General features: G+C 33.0%; 1 protein-coding gene across 1 annotated transcript; it reads right to left on the bottom strand.

The window, feature by feature from the left end:
• Positions 1 to 17,146: 17,146 nt before the first annotated feature.
• Positions 17,147 to 17,652, bottom strand: LOC147828108 (high mobility group protein B1-like). The gene is given in 2 exon segments (XM_087211142.1): positions 17,147 to 17,586; positions 17,589 to 17,652. Coding segments are annotated over 2 exon segments (483 nt in total). The 5' UTR covers positions 17,638 to 17,652; the 3' UTR covers positions 17,147 to 17,152.
• Positions 17,653 to 18,019: the final 367 nt, after the last annotated feature.

Here is an 18,019-nt window from a genome sequence, read left to right as displayed (position 1 = left end):
CAAGTATGTGAAGACCTATGAATCAATGACTGTCTATTGAAACAAAAAAACAGGAACATAAACAATGAATATGATATATTGTAACAAATATCAATCTAACATCTATCAAAACTACCATTAGCACAATTACGGAGTCTACACCTTACTGCTAGAACTTTTGCTTTACCTTTCATTTATTTTCTCTCAACACTTCCAGTAAATTACATTTAATCCACCAGACTCACCAGGAAATTAAGCACCTGGTAAATACAAGATTTCTTGTGTCCAAATTACTCTGAAAAACTGGACTCTTGATAGTCAAGTTTAGACTACTTGTTTTAGAAATTTAAAAAACAAATTTTAGCTGGGGATTTAGCTCAGTGGCACAATGCCTGCCTCACAAGCGCAAGGTCATGAGTTTGATCCCCGGTTTAAAAAAAAATTAAATAAATATATAAATTTTAAAACATTACCTGAAGATTCTGCTCTTATACCCAAGCCAGTGAAGGTTGTATAGGATCAAATCAGTGAAGAGAGATATTATTTTTACAATAATGGGTGGAACTGAATTTAAGAATGAAAGTAGACCATTTTGAGTCAGAAGCCAAACAAGGTGAACTGAAGGAGAGGCAGAAGTAGTGTTAAATGTCTGGCATTCATTCACATGAGGATTCTTCATGCTTAAAGTACCGGATGAAGGGATGACAGAAAATATATGATGTTATCTCTCCTAGCTGAAACTGTCTTGATTTCTTAGTGATCATGAATTTGATCTATATAGGATTGAAATTTTAAAAATATATTTTCAGTTATTTCCAAACCAGTCTTGATGAGTCTACTGATAAATCTGATCCTTTTTGGGTAAAACAGGACAATATTTATTTTTACTATTAAGTCATAGGACACATCCATTGGGACATATTCAAAGAAGCTTTTATTATTAAATCTTATTCTACACGTTTTACATTAGAGATGACCTTTAATATTTTTGTGTCAAGAGTACACATTTTTCTTATCTAGAGTAATAATGAATGAAATATTTATAGCAAAATTAAATCTAAATAACTATATCATTTTAGAATGTAATAACTATATAATTCTAAAATTTCACTTGGCTTGTATTACTTTGCCTAATTTTTGAAGCAAACTTGTGAAGATATATTTTAGTTTGAAAGTAATCCTGTTGTATGAAACTGCCTTGTAAGAAATTTATTTAACATAGAACTATTGAGAAACATCTCAAAATGAATTTATTTTGTTATTACAGTGGCTTTGTGAAGTGGTTGATCCCTTTCTCCAGTAGAACTCATTCATAAGGCCCAATTTAAATAAGAATAGTAATAATAAAAATGATAAACATTATAGATTCTCTGTGGTTGAATCAGGATGGACTGGAACAGAAAATTGCCATCCATCCAAAGTATCAAGCTCACATTCTTTCTATAGTTCTGAAACAGGTCTAACAATGCTCCCATAGAAGATTTCAGTTACATACAAAGAATTGACCAAGGAAGGACTGCTTCAGTATTTACAGTCTCTGGGCTTGTTACCTTTCTTTGTGTCTTCTTGACTTTGAGATTTCATGGGTCACTCAGGTGAAAGTGACCTCTCCACTGACCAGTGTCAAAACACCCAACCAGTATTTTGGTAGTATTCTCCAAAACCACCATGATTTGATGACAGCTATTTTATTTTGTTGACCCCTCAAAACACAGAGAATAGACCCATTCAGATGTCAAGTGCCTGTTGATAAAGGCCAGCTTAGTTATGAGTGCTTGTACTTTAAACTGCTTTGAACAGATTTATTCTTCCATTAGACGAAAATGTTCAAGTATTTTTTAATGTGTACTATAAAAACAGTTCTTGTAATAAAATTATAATTCCTCAAAATTTATTGTGTTTCAAGGTTGACCTAAGTAGGCAATATTTTTCATTAAATATAAATACAGTGTTCTCAATCAATAACATTTCTCAATTTCATATGATTGTGTAATAATATAAGATAAAATTATTTGAGCAACAGCCCTATTAGACAATAGTAGTTCAGTGCCTCTTAGAATTTATGCTTAAGAAACATTTATTCTTGTTTTACAGAAGGTTCATTAGATAATTTCCTAGAAATATTTAGTTGTAATGTTTAATTTATTGTGATAGTCTAAAAGAAATTCTCAATGGATTATGACAGGAAGTTCATAAAGTTAATTTCCCATGATGAATGTAATCATTATATACTGCAAACATATACTAATAAAAACTTAAAATTTTAAAAATAAATTTAATTAGGTGAAAGATGAGGTGATTTTTTTATATGTGGAATAATTTAAGTATATTCGTGCTTAAAGAAAGAAACATTTATAAACTTGAAAATACTGAAAATATCTACTGATATTAAAATCTCCTGTACTATTTTCTCAGCTACTTTACTTAAATTAATTTGTGATTTACTTATAAGTAATCATTGTAAATTACTCTGAAATTAGAGCTTTTTCCAAATGTATCTAATCATTGTGCTGATTAATCAATACTGTGTCTCAATAATGTATTTTATTTTAACATTTAGGAGTTTTTCAGTGATTGTTTACTTTCTGTAGTTGAACACATTTGTTATTTCTTATTTGTTTCTGTTGGCCATAAGGGAAGTAATTTTATCTACATTATTTAGTACCATATTCCTGCTAAGTTTCTGTATCTCATCTGAAAAATCACATGTTATAGTGAAATTATTTTCCTTGTAACATTTTAAAGGAAGATTTGTGATAAAAGAATTGGAGATGCCCCATAAAGCAATTCCTCATAAAGCAATTCCGCATTATTTGGAAAATATTTAACCGTATTTTTAGTTTCAGTTTAATGCTACTTGAATTCTAAAGAATTACCGCTGTTCTCCATATTTAAGATTTCCGCCAGACTGCTAAGCTTTAGAGGATAAGAGACAAGAGATATCTCCATATATAGGATGAAAAGGTATCTCCATAATAGGATGAATATCGCTATTGAATTGTATGTCTTCCTTTGCTCACATTAAACTTTATACTAATATGTGAGAAAAAGACAGCAACATTTCAAGGGAATGACATACAATAAAAGGTAAAGGCCATTCATTGGCCAATAGATATACACTATGCCATAAAGTCCATTATGCAGTTGGTCCTGGTTACAATTTTATTTCTGCCTCCTATTAGCTCTGTTACTTTAGATAAATTATTCAAATTCTTTGTTAATAAGGTAATGAGCAATATATTCACAATTAAGATTTGTACTTGATTGCTGTTTACAGAGTTGCACTTTTTATTTTATTATATAATTGTTTAAAATATTACTTAAATTAATTGGTCTTTCAATTTGTTGGCTATCTCCAAAAGTCATTCAAATGGAAACTTTACTTTAGGCATTTAAGAAAAATGTTTAAATGTAAACTCTTTTAAAGTCCATCTAGTCAGTTGCTGAATAGTAGGAAGGGAGTTGGATTTAGATATTTTCTAGAGGAAGGAAATAATAAAAAATTGGAAGGGATGTTGAGAATAGAATCTAAGACAACTTAGGTACATCATTAAAATGAATCAGGAAGCATGAAACTTCTATAAAGGATCAGAGAGCAGATAGATACTTGCGGCTTTGAGAGCCCTAAGGTCTCTGGTCCCAGGGCAAAATTCTCCCTTTACAGTAAGAAAACAACCTAAACTAACAATGTGTAAAGGAATGAGTGTGGCTATGTTTCCTTAACACTTTATCTACAAGTAAACTATGTACTGCAATTAAAAATGAACTAAGATTAATAATATCAACAAGAATGGCACAAAAGGAAAAGGGAATTACAGAAGGAGGGAAGGAGAAAAGAGAGGAAGGGATTAAAACAAAAGAAACAAACTGCATTATGTATGTGTACCAACTCCCTAAGATGACTGTAAAATGCATGTATTGCAAACATATAATAATAAAATTTAAAAATTAAACCAAAAAATCAAAATAAAACTTTATGTACAAAATAGGAAATTCTCAGTTTGGGCCTGCAGTAAGTGGTAGTTTACTTACCAATGTAATAAATCACTGAGTACCACAAAAAGGGAGGAGCCTTTTCTTTAATCAACCACCATCTTTCATCATGGTATTTTAATGCCACTAGGTTACTTGGACATTTGAAGATGGGAATCAAGCAAGCAATTGTGGGGAGCGGTGTCAGCCAAAAAGCTTCCTTTTAATTTTACCCTTTGTTGTAACTAGCCAGGAGACTATGTAATGGGGAACCGTGTCTCCACTAACTCCGATGTTTCCCTTTAGAGTTTGCCCTAGAAACAAGGTGAACCTTCTGTAACCCCAGGAAACAAAGTAGCCCATGAGGGCGAGGAGTGTCTAGAAAACTAGCAAACAACGAAGCAGGTGTTTTGGATAAAGGTCGTGGTTAATGACCTAACTCACTGAGTGTATAAAAGAGAGGTGAAAATAAACTTGCTTGCTCGGTCTTGGGAGCCCCCCCCCCCGACTCTGTCTCTTCTCTTGATTTTTCTCAGTCCTCCTTTCCCCCATTCAGGAACCTTTCAACTGGTGACGGCTGGTCCGTCACAAGTAATAAAGAAAGTTAAAGAACTGTAAGACAGAAATAAAATAGACTCAAGTACATCTGATAAGAATGTACTAGACCCTTGAAGAAGTCAGTTTGACACTACTAATAGTTTTAGCTTAAATTTTCTTACAAGACTGTGAAAAAATTTGACAGAACTTTACAGAATGTCAATTGATTTCATAATTATACACTTGATAATACACATAATTTAGCAAACTTTTAAGTATCCAAAATGAATATATATCATTTAACCAGTTTGTTTGTATGTATATAATTTTCATGTGTACTTTTTGAAAGTGTAAAATGTTTATTATATACGTGCACTTAATTTCTTAATTTTATCACTACCTTCTACATTTACATGTAATATATTCAACTTCTCAGGTGCCTAATTGACATCATTTCACTATTTTACAGATTATTGTCATATCTTTATTTTAAAATGTGTTTATCAAAGCAGTAATACTACTACATATAATCTGTTCTATTCCACTGCTCTCTCTTATAATCTGAAATTAGCCTCATGATTCAGGGTAGCAAATATTTCATCTAGCACCAAGGACTAAAAGAATGTCCATAAAAACCAACTAAGTACATTAGACATGATGATAAAATGTTTGAGGATCCTGTGTTTCTTTCCATGAGTGCAACTGAAGTGATTATGGCCTAGTCTATTTATTGTCTTCCTAAATTCACCAGAAGCATTTATCAAAGTAGGGCTACCCTCACATTAATGGGAAAATGTTCACATATCATATGAAAACAAGCCAAGGAAGACATTTTATTCTTTAGAGAAGAGACAAATACACGAAGGCCAATGTTATTCCTTAAACTACATGTTATCTATGATATCATTACTATTATTAAGCATTTATTGGATACCATCAATATAGACACTCAGCACCTCATCAGTGCTGATGGAACATTTTGTCACAAAAATAACTTCTGCTTAATGTAGGTGGAATATAGTGTTCTTGACAAAAAAAATGTCCAGCAAGGTCCCTTTAGCACACTCTTTATTGTTAATCAGTGTCTCATAGAATAAAACCGACCAAGCGTGTGGTAGCAGTTGTTCCGTCTTTCATTAATTTTAGCTTTCAGTATTTCTCAGTTTCATTAACCAACATATGTCCCCCTCTCGGCTCTGACTTTGCATATTATTTCTGACTTGCTCCATAGGAACTCTTACACTTTATTCTCACTTGAATATACATTTTCATGCTCTTCTTTTAGGGCATGAATTTGGCAATACATAAAGAAAAACTTGTGTGATCTACATGAGGTTAGTTGCCCTAAAATGCTGTGTGTCTGTTGACCCCCATGCCAAACTAATGACTACTCTTTCAGGTGTTTATGGATGAGGGAACGCCTCTGAGAATAGCATAGTACATGTAACATATACTTTAAAAAGTTTTGCCTTTAGAATCTTGTCCTTCCATTAAGTAGAAAAACAAACATTTTTGACACAGCACAAAGAATATTGAGTTGAATTTTTAGGCCAGAAATGATAAATTAATTATTTAAAGTGATATTTGAACATACTAGAAACATACCTAGATGTACCTAACAATATCTTGCATTCTGCCTAAACTAATAGTGACAAAACTGTACCTTTTCTTAAACACATGCTATAAGAATTATTTTTATATTAGTTGCCTTTAAACATATAACCCTTGCAATATTCAAAATTTAGTTTCATTTTTCCTTTGACTTTAATGCTACATTGTAAGATCCTCCTCTGTGTGACCCTTATCAACCCTCCCGTCAGGGACAGATTTGTCACCGAATTCTCCAGAGCTGATCTCTTTTCTCTAAGGAGGCAGATGTTCACTTCTTACAATCTTTTGCCTCAAGCACTGACAACTAGAAAACTTGCTTCTAATGTGGTTACAAATCTTGATCCAGCTGGTGACTTTTCAACAATGAAGGTTACTATGAGCCCCATGGTAGCACTTACAATTGAAACCCTGCTCTGCAGTACTTTAGGCTCCATCTGGCAGCCCTTTAACCCTTATTCTGGGCCAAGCTCTGACCCAGAAGCATACGCCTGCAATGAAGTGTAGTACATGTACGTCCCTGTGTAAATGTATCATTTTGTCTCAATCTCCAACTTGTCTCATATATATATCAAGATATCAAATAAAAACAATTTATTTATGCATTCGTTCTTTATTTTAAAGAATTTCTTACCTACTTAGTTTTACACAGTTTAATTCATAAATGTACAATTTATTTTAAGCTTCAGCATAACCTTGTTCAGATGGAAAACGCACTGACATTTATCAAATCCTAATTATCTTTGTAACACTTTAAGGAATGTGTTTGTTATAACTTTCATCATAAACTATTAAATTGCAAGAAAATGAATGGCAACTTAAACACAATTAGTACAAGTAAAGTTTTAGCTTTTTTGCAGCCGATGTTTGTCTTTCAAAAAATATAGAGTATAAATGCCTTTTTTCATATAAACATATTTCAAGTTGAATTAAAATTTATTTTCAAATTACTTTAAAGTTCAAACTAATGCAAATAAATTTAGATCATATATATGAGTGGTGCTTTTATTCTTAGGAAAATAATGTTTGAATCTGAAATATTATTAAAGCCTCATTATAATCATACGTTCTTTGGGATCATTCCTGAGTGTCAATTACTTTATACATTAAAAATCCAGAATCTATTTACTTATATGTATATAAATACTATGTTAGTTTTATTTTTACATCAAGGCACAGATTGAGGCAAAACATTGGAAGAAAAACTAATGGAAATTTCTAGCCATGTAAGTCTTGGAAATACAGAAAAATAGTGGATGAAGAAAAGAAATTGCTTTTTTAATGTTATGGTTTTTATGTTGGAGACTGTGCTTCTCCAAAACATTGTAATCTTTATCACTATTAGAAATTACCTATCTGTATGTTTTTATTCCTTTCATGTTCTTATAATCAGAAATTTTATGCTTTCCACTGTGGATGAAAATAAAAAGGAAAACAATGTGTGTTTAAGACAGGTGTTGCATGCAGTGTGTATATAAATACTTTAGTAGTTCTTTGACACAGCATGAACAGAGTAAGTAATTCATCCTACTGCTAGGGAAGTACTAAGGAATATGTCACAGCCAAGTTAATTCGGCCATTGAAAAATTAACAATAGATTATGAATACGTGTGCTACAGGTAATTAATAAAGAAAACTGCCTGAGGATTCTTTCTGTTGTGAAGGATATTGGCTAAATTATTTTTTGCTACCAGAACTTCTTTAAGGTTTTTTTCCCCATAAGGAGCTAAAACATATTATCTGCTATTTAGCAAAGAACTTTGTTTTTCTGTGTAATATTTGATAGTGTCAGACAATTCTGGCTTTCTGACTCAGATCTGAATCATTGATCATTTCTTTCTGGATAAAACATTCAAGCCATTTTCTTCTGGTTTTTTAATCCACAGTACATTATAGTTTTTTATGGTGACTATAATGTTTGATAGGAAATAAAAGCAAAAAGAAACTAATGAGTTTTCTTTTCTTTTACAGTTAAAATATATTCTTTCCCAATTCAAGGAAAAAAAGACATTAAATTATTTCCTTTCAGATTTTTTTAGATGAGTGTATAATAAATATAGACATGCTTATGAAGCATTATTTTATATTATCTTTTCATATCACAGATCAGATTTTTCAATTTATTAATAGGATGTTTTTGAAAAATATCAATATCAAATTTTCTCCTTTAAAATTATGTTATAATCCTATTGCTCATAAAGATTTCTTGAAATTTTAAAATATATATTAAATTTTATTTTATTGACATTCACTTTTAATTTATACTATGAAATTAATATCATAGAACAAACTAATGTAAAATTTAACATTTTAGTTGTTTATATAAGAATCATGAAATGGAATAATGTCACTTAACTATTCTTCTGAAAGCAAAAGTCTTAAGGCATATATATTTTAAACTATGTTCCTTTCTATTATCCCAGTGGACAAATTTTCTTTTTTTACCTATATTTAAAAGAGAACCTAAGACAAGAGCTAACAATTATTAGGTGTCATTAGCTGCCATATTCTTCTGATGCTGCCTTTTAAATAAAGGAATGGTGAGATTCTGTCTTCTTTCATTTAGGCAGCTTTGAACTCATCATTTGTAAACCAATGATAGAAAAATTGAAATAGCCTACCTTTATGTTTTATGTTTGATGAACAAATAAAATGTACCTATATTTAAAAGTGCATAGATGCTAGATTTGTCAATTACAATTGAATCAAAGTTTTAAAACTTCTGCACTGCAAAAGAAGTAATTTTTTAAAAATGGAGAGACAACCTGCAAAATGGCAGTAAATCTTTGCCAGCTACTCTTCTGACAGAGGATTATTATCCAGAATACTTGTAGAACTTAAAGAACTTAACATTCCAAAAAATCAAATAATCTAATCAATGAACAAATGAATGGAATAGACACTTCTCAAAAGAATAAGTGCAAATGGCCAATAGCTATATGAAAATATGTTCAACATCTTTAACCATCAGAGAAATGTAAATCAAAACTACATTGAGATTCTACCTCACCCTAGTCAGAATGGCTATCATCAAGAACACAAAAAACAATAAGTGCAATAGTCAATGAGAGAAAAAGTAGCCTTTCTACACTGTTGGTGGTAGTGTAAATTAGTGCAGCCATTCTAGATACTGTACAGAGATTTTTCTAAACATAGAGCTACCATTGGATACAGTTGCACCACTCCTTGTATACCTACAGGAATGAAGGTCAGTATACTCTAGAAGTCCCTGCACATCCATGCTTATCACCACACCAGTCATAATAGTCAAGTTATGGGGCCAGCCTAAGTGCCTGTCAATGGATTACTAAGTGAAGAAAATGTGGTATATACACAGGATAGAATATTAGTCAATCATAAAGAAGAGCAAATTCACGTCCCTTGCAGGAAAATGGATGGAACTTGAAATGAACATATTAAGCAAAATGACTCAGGCTCAAAAGACAAATATCTCATGGTTTTTGTTTATATGTGGAAACAAGAGAAAACAATGACACAAAAGTAGACAGAACATTATTAAAGAAAGGGATCAAGGGAGCAGAGAGGGAGCCAATGTGAGGGTAAAGGGGATACAGATATTATCAAAAGGGATACAGGTATTATCAAAGTATAAAAATGTCACAATGAAACCCATTATTCCACATAATTAATATGGGTTAATAAAAGAGTATAGAACCTATATTCAGAAACTGAACTTTGTACCTTCTAAAAACAAAATTGTCTGGTAAATGAGTATGGCCCCTTGTGATTCTGGGAACAGGCTGCTTTAACAAGAACAGAGTTTGCAGGAGGCCACTGATGTCTCAACTTCTGAGACTCCCAAACTCTGCACATCTAGGCCCTGCTCTCAGCTTTATACTGAGCATCAATCACACCCTGTTTTACTTTTAATTTCTATTCACAAGAGGTTGAGATGGGTTTGTTTCACTACTCAAGGTTCTTACAGATGCAGTGGTTCTTGAGATTATAATGTGCTTCCTGTTTTCATCATTTGAAAATAATCATCATTTATTTTAAAAGCCTGGGGGATCACTGTTTGAGTTCTATGTAGAAGTGTTAGAGAAACAAAGGATCCAAATACCTGCAAGTTTTGTAATATTTTAGTAAAGGCCAGGTAGGATTCAGGAGCCTATCTGGAGAGGTTGGATATGAATAAAATAATTTACCTCTGTAACATCTTGGGAATCAAAGGATTCTAACAGAATAATTTGATAAAATATATATTTTGATTGGTAAAAAAGGACCTTACACATCGAGAAAATTCTAAAATTGCTACCCTGAGAAAAGAAAGAGGTATATCCACTATGTGGAGGATCTAACGTTCACACTTCACCTGTACCTCCTTCAGACACAACTCAAGATGCAACTTTACCCTGGCTCTCCTGCACTCTGAGTCCCACCTCCTACCTAGTACCCTTGTTTTTTGTAGTTTCTTTCTATTGTGCCCCTTCTCCAGACTCTCTTCCTATGTCTACACCAATCTTTCCCATATACAGTCCTGTTGAGTAGGAATTTTTCACAGTGTTTTACAACCTATTTGGAGACAATGACTAGCCTTGCTGACTTTCTGCCTTAGTCAACATAAGGTTTGTTTTGTATAATTAAAAAAGCTTTCCTAATCCTCACAAGTAAATTGGTAAATTTGTTCCAGAAATGTCTTCTTAGGAGCAAAGGATGCTAAAACTTGGTTGGAAAAATGGGAGTGAATTGATTATCAATGTAATGACATTGAATCAAAATGTGTCCAAAGAGAGCTGTAAAAAGATTATAAAAATAGAAAAATACTTTCTGCATACAAAGGAAAAGAATGTCTTACTCTTAGGGACTATCTCACTAACACTTTCATAAATTATCCTGGTCCAATAAGGGAGAATATATTACTACTGTTCAACTCAACTTAATTGTTGATTGTCATAAATTTGAGATGGTAGACTTAATAAGAACTACAAAGGTTCTAAGATGATAAACTTCCTTCTCCACAATGTTCTTCTGAGCATTTTGAAGATACTTTGACCAAAAAACATCCTCCAGATTAACCCCTTAGATAAATCTAAGAACAAGTACTTATCTACAATTACTTTTGGAAAGAAAAAATAAATAAATTAATAACAGAAGCAACAAAACACATACCTGTTATTATGGGCAATGGATATAAAAAGAACAATTGTTCTGCATTAGGTTGAAAGATAAAATGCAGACAGAAATAAAATAAACCTTTGCCAGATGATGGAAATGTTTGGTTAAAATTGTCCTTCACAAAATAAGAGGATTATACACAATGGCAAAACCCAGAACATTTCATGTCTAATTAGTGCTCCAGTTACTAAGCACTGTCAAGTAGGCACAGATAGGAAAAGAAATATCTGTTTAAATAGTTATTTTGCTCCTTAATGATTTTTGGTGTTTTGGAAGCAACATAGCTTTTTTTTTTTTTTCTTGTACTGGGGATTGAATTTGGGATCTTGCGCTTGCCAGGCAAGCAGTGGAAACACTGCTAAATCCCTCTCCCCAGCAACATAGAGTTTTGACTGGAAGTGGTGCTACTGGTAAGCATAACAACCATATCAAAACCCAGCTAAATTTCTTGCTTTTTGGATATAATTATACTGTTATATTATATTGTTTAGGCTGAATTAAGGAATTAGTTATATGAAGATTAAATCACATACTAAAAAGCACACTGGACAATCAAAAATATTATCTTAGCAAATTAAAATACAAACTGTGCTACTTTATAAAACAATAGATTCTCCAATGAGTTCAAAAATGAAAAGTCAAAACTAAATTTTACTGCTGTCGACAAGTCTTCCCTCAATGCCAGCATCAGACAGCCAACTCTGGGAATTCGGTGAGGAAACAACTATGTTCAAATCACATTTTTTGTTTTACCCAAAAGATTTCTGGTGGTACTAATATAATTTGTCCATCAGAGTGTATGAAAATGTTATATGCTATAACTCACTGTGGATAGGGAAGGTTCATAACTATCTTAAATGGATTTTTTCAGAAAAATTTTAATGAGATTGCCCCCAAGAGTCTATTTTATGTAACTTAAGGCCACAATCCTAAGAAAATTTAAAATTGAGATAAACATATAAGTTAAAATTTTGTTTTATTAGATTATCTAGAAATAATGCTTATTCCAGCTCTCCCTTTGTTATGGTCAGAGATATGTTACCATTTTCTACTTTCTCATTGTCTGTTCTTGCTCCTTCTAGTCTTTCTCTAAGCTCTGTAAAAATAAAACTCATCTGATAATGAAAAGATGCTTTATCCCTTATATTTTCAACTTAGAGAAGACTATGCTCTATGATAGAAGAGTACCTAAGGAACTGTGTTAACCAGAAGGTTCATTACCTCAACATTCATTCTACCTAAAGTAGAATGAATGGCTCATTAAAATTCTCTCTCTTGAAACTGTCAAAATTATCTGAGAAACTTTAGTCCAAATGCTTTGCTATTAGTGTTCATGACCATTAGATCTAGCCTAATAGGAATTCATAAACTATCCCCATAGAGTCTTAATTCTGGCTAATCGTAACACTGAGACTAACTGTCCTCCTTGATGTTATTGGTTAACAGACATATATGACCAAGCATTGTGGAGATTTAATGTACTTTTCTTAAGTTTACGATTGTGAGTCTCAGGTGGCTTTTTCCAAAGATAAATGACATGTGGCCTGATTTTCTTGGGACAGTTCTGGTTTGTATTTGCTGTCCTCATCCTCAAAAAGGAAAGAAATTCCTTCTTAGCACAGAGACCTGATTTCAGAAAATGACAACAAGATAAAACAACTTCTGAATCCCTTAGGACATTACAGCTTATTAGAACATCAAATAACTTCCCACTATTAACCCCAAACACTGCAGCACAGTACATGGAATCTTCAATATACACAGAATCATTCATTCATTATTTTTATCTCAAACATTTAAAAAGGATTTCATGTCATTACTAAATGCAACAGCCTTAATCATGAGCTTTAAAAAAATAATTGTGGTGAAATTCATATAAAATTTAGCCACTCTTTCCATTTTAAAGGGTATAGTTCAATAGTGTTAAGTACATTCACATTGTTATTCAGTCAATATCCAGAACTTTTCAACATTAACAAACTAAAACTCTGTACCCATCAACAATTCCCTATTTCTTTCTCCCCCTTGCTTCTTGGCAACCATGTTTCTTCTTTCTATCTCCATAGGATGACTCCTCTAAATATCTCATGAGAGTGAAATCATACATCTATGTTGTAGTATGTGTCATTTCCCTCATTTTTAATGCTAATATTCCATTGTATGTATTTATACTCATTTTGCTTATTCATTCCTCCATCAAAGGATAGCAAGTGTAAGCCAGGATTGTCTCAAGAAAATCAAGCTATATGTCTCCACACTGAGACACTAAGAAACATCCTGGTATTTGTTACTACCTAATACAATATCTAATCCCATTTAAAAATCACTCCTTTGCTTAAAATTTGCTAAGAAAAAATGACTCAATATAATCTCTGTGTCATTGAGGATCCTGCTGATGAATTACATTTTTCTTCTAGCTATGGGAAATATCAAACTAGATATTATCTGGAACCCCACACTTCCTAGTAGCCTAACGTTTGTTCCTCTTCCCTATACCTATTAGGACTTACTTTGGATCCTTGCTATTTCTCAGATGAACTAGCCATATATGGACTGACCATGTCCCCATGCCTGTAATCTGTCATTCACATTATTGTCATTGTGATTTTCCTGAAAAAAGAAATCTGACCAGAGCATTCCTCTCTTAAACACACTTCCAGACTTCACACCTGAGTTGAAGACTAGCTTTATTTTGAAACTAAAACACCTCATTTGTGATGCCAGGAATCTTTCCAGTATCTTCCATCAGCTCCTATTCTCTCCAACTACAATACATGTCAACCACACTCAAATACATTATATAGCCTGAATGAGTCCTATTCTACCTTTCAAACTTTTATGCCTTAGAAAAGCTGTTTCTCTCTTCAGTTTTTCTCAAGTGTGCTACTATCTTGCCTCCTCTTTATGCCCAAACCCATCCCTTCTCCCAGACTCATCTTGGTTCAAATCACCTCAGCTTCCTACCACTCCTACAATCCTGAAGCAAATGAGTGAGAGGCAAGACTCAAAATGTGGCAAAGATTTAGTGGACTGTTAATACTTAACTCTGGATTTCAGTGAAATTTAGGGTTGCAAAGACCCTGCTAGGTCATCTAGGCCATTTCTCTTCTTCATCAAAGTCTGCACCCTCACAGCTAAGTAAAATATCTAAATAAATTATACAACTTAAAGGACCATGTACATTTTGTAAACCATGCTCCAGAGCCCTTAATGATGTGTAATGAACTTACTTGTTAAATTATTGTTTAAATTCCATAAATTTTCTATCCCAAGATTTAAAGTGATTTCCTCCTTTTAATTCATGGAGAATCAGGAGATGGGCACCATATATTTTTGCCATGAGAATTTAAATAACTTCTCTGCTCATGGCTCCAAGTTGAATAATTCCAGATCTTTTCACCTTCTCTTGTAGGTCTTACTTTACAACCAATTCATTATCTTTGTGCCTGTCCTCTGAACTCTCTACAAGTTTTCACATTCTTCTTAAGATTGGAAGTCTTTGACAAGCTGCAGAATTCCAGGAAGGATTTGACAAGTTAGCTGTTCATTGAGAAGATTACCTCATAGTTCTTACAAACTGTGTCCTTTATTTTGTTCCATAGCATTAACTTTGTCTTTCAAACTGTAATGCTTACTTGCTACTTTCGCTGTATTTGATTTCTACTTGCACACTGATATTTTTTCCATGACTCCCAAATCTCAGCAATGAATCCCTTCTTCTTTTGCTTCCATTCTCTTCAAGTGTTTTATCCCAATGAAGCTATGATTTGTTTATATCTGTCATTCATATTTACTGAAGCAATATTAAAATTAAAATCTATCTTCAAAGGCTGCTGTTTGTAAGTTGATAACAACTGTTCTTTAATTAGAATAGTGAGCATAAGTGACAATATAATGAACTTACATAGCAATCACATCAGACCCTCTATAATAGATTATTTCATTAGTATTAATAGTAGTAGTAAAAATGAACCTTGCAGATATGTAATGATTATATTAACTCATTAATTTTTGATATTACCCTGTGAATTTCTCATTTGCACCACTAGGTTGCAAAAAGAGGAAATGAGAACTAAGTAATTTGCCCATTGTCTTGTGTAAAAGTGCCAGAAACATGACTCTTGTTTGCCTCAAGCATGATTCACGACTCACCCCAGAATCTACATTTCTGTATAATAGTTTAGACATTTTAAAAAAAAGAAAAAGAAAATGAGATCTCCTTGGAATCAATGTTATGAAGGAAAAAAGAATTTTTGCTTTAAATTGTAAAATTCTAGCAATGAGGAAAAATGCATTTGAATCTTTGGTTGTCCTGAAAAAAACCTAAGTAGTGAGATGAGTGAGGAGAAAGGCAACAGACTGAACACTTGTGTCTGCAAAAAGAATTACTAAGCTTGCTAGAGGAAAGCTCTCTCCAGACCTTATTAGCAGAAGGAAGCAACAGTGATGCCTTACGTTGATAAGATAAGCAGAAGCTTACAAGGATAAGCTGATAACCAGGACAGTTTAAAAATTCCCTGAAGCTTCTATTTGTGTGTGAGGAGTGTGTGTGTGTGTGTGTGTGTGTGTGTGTGTGTGTATGCACTTCAGTCTAAGAACTACCTTAAGGTTGCATTAAGACAAGCGATTTACGAATTTTGCTAGTTAACAAGCCTGGTAATTCATTTTTTCAATTATATTCCAATTAAGTCTAACATATAGATGGTAGCAATTATTGTTTGATTCAGTTTTTTTAAAAATTATATTTTATATGAAAATTTGCTAGGGTAGAACAATAATACAATCTCTTTAATACTAACTGGATACCCTAGGAGTTAATCTAAATGTTGGAAATATGCTACTAAATGAACCCTAAATTTTCCCTCTTGCACAGCAGAAAATGCAAGCTTAGACTTTTAGAAAAAAAAATAAGCCTTTAAATTTAATTCCGTTCAAAAATATTTCCTGAACAGCTTTTAAATGAAAGACAGTATATTTAAATGTAAACTTCTTCAGAGTCAGAAATTGTGAAAAATTAGTTAATTCTATCATTTCTACATTTGATGGCAGGAACCACGAAGGAATGGATTGCTGCTCTTTTGTTCCACTGATACATACAGATTAATTAAGTGTATAGTTTCAGAAAGCTTATTGACATGAAAATGGCTCTAACTGTACTGTAATTCTTTGATACATCCTCATTTGCCATTAATAAATGTCACATTTGACATTTTTAAATTATAACATCTTCAGGACTTTGTGACTCTTCAGATAGTTGATGTAATGACACTGTTTGTCAACAATTTTCCTTGGCACTTAATTTTTACTCTCTACTTCCTCTGTCTTTGGAATCTAAATGTTATTATTACCTTACCATAATCTTATTGACAAAATACAGACAAGCATGATATCTCAAGCCAATTTGTAAAATGGAAATTTTATATTTTAATTTCTTGTGGTTAGTGTGTAGTCTAAGTGTGTCTGGGCACACAGCATGATGGATAATTAATCGAGTAAGCATATTCCTCTCATAGTGCTTTTTAAGCTGGGTCATAGCAACTTAAATATTAGATCTATGATAAATAGCTACTTCTGTTTCTTAATAATGTCTGTATTAGAAGTTTCCTCACAATCCTGTTTATTAAGAATAGACGAAGTATATGTAACACTGCCTTCTTGGTTTCTTTCTAGTTCCAAAAGTCTGTCTCTTGTTCTTATAAGTGGTGACTGTACTTAGGTAATAATCCTCCTGTTTTTAATTCTACAATTTTAAAAGGATGTATCTCTAAATATATATAAATATATATTTGTTCATCTTCATCCTCTGCATCCTTTTCCTCCTCATCCTCTTCATCTTCCCCATCTTCTTCCTCTTCCTTTTTCTTTGTGCTTTTTTCAGCCTTGACAACTCCCTTTTTGCTGCATCAGGTTTTCCTTTAGCCTAGTAGGCAGCGATGTCCTTTTCATACTTTTCCTTCAGCTTGGCAGCCTTCTTCTCATAAGGCTGCTTGTCATCTGCTGCAGTATTATTCCACATTTCTCCCAGTTTCTTTGCAACATCACCAATGGAAAGGCCAGGATGTTCTCCTTTGATTTTTGGGCGATACTCAGAACAGAAGAAGAAGAAGGCTGAAGGAGGCCTCTTGGGTGCATTGGGATCCTTGAACTTCTTTTTTGTTTCTCCTTTAGGAGGAATATAGGTTTTCATTTCTCTTTCATAACGGGCCTTGTCTGCCTTTGCCATGTCTTCAAAGTTTCCTTTCTCTTTAGCAGAAATGGTCTTCCACCTCTCTGAGCACTTCTTAGAAAACTCTGAGAAGTTAACGGAAGCATCTGGGTGCTTCTTCTTGTGCTCCTCTCGGCAAGTTTGCACAATGCATATAATGACATTTTGCCTCTCGGTTTCTTAGGATCTCCTTTGCCCATGTTTACTTGTTTTCCTCAGCGAGGCACAGAGTTGCCCAGTGCCCATCCGGCTCTCACTTGCCCTGGCGCTGAAGAGGATGAAGAAGAAGAAGAAGAAGAAGAAGAAGAAGAAGAAGAAGAAGAAGAAGAAGAAGAAGAAGATAATGATGATGAATAATTTGGTTCTAGTGCAGTTTTTTTTTTCTTGTCTATAAAGCATTTAACCCCCCTGTACACAACTCACTCCTTTTAAAGAAAAAAAAATTGAAATGTAAGGCTGTGTAAGATTTGTTTTTAACAGTATCTCTTTTTTTGTATAGTCAACACACTACTGAATGTGTCTTTAGATAGCCCTGTCCTGGTGGTATTTCAATAGCCACTAACCTTGCCTGGTACAGTATGA

Source organism: Heterocephalus glaber, unplaced genomic scaffold (genome assembly GCF_053883595.1).
Source record: "Heterocephalus glaber isolate CG9 unplaced genomic scaffold, H.glaber_assembly_v1.0 deba00001302, whole genome shotgun sequence".
Taxonomy (NCBI): Eukaryota; Metazoa; Chordata; class Mammalia; order Rodentia; family Bathyergidae; genus Heterocephalus; species Heterocephalus glaber.
This window is presented reverse-complemented; position numbering and strand designations above follow the sequence as displayed.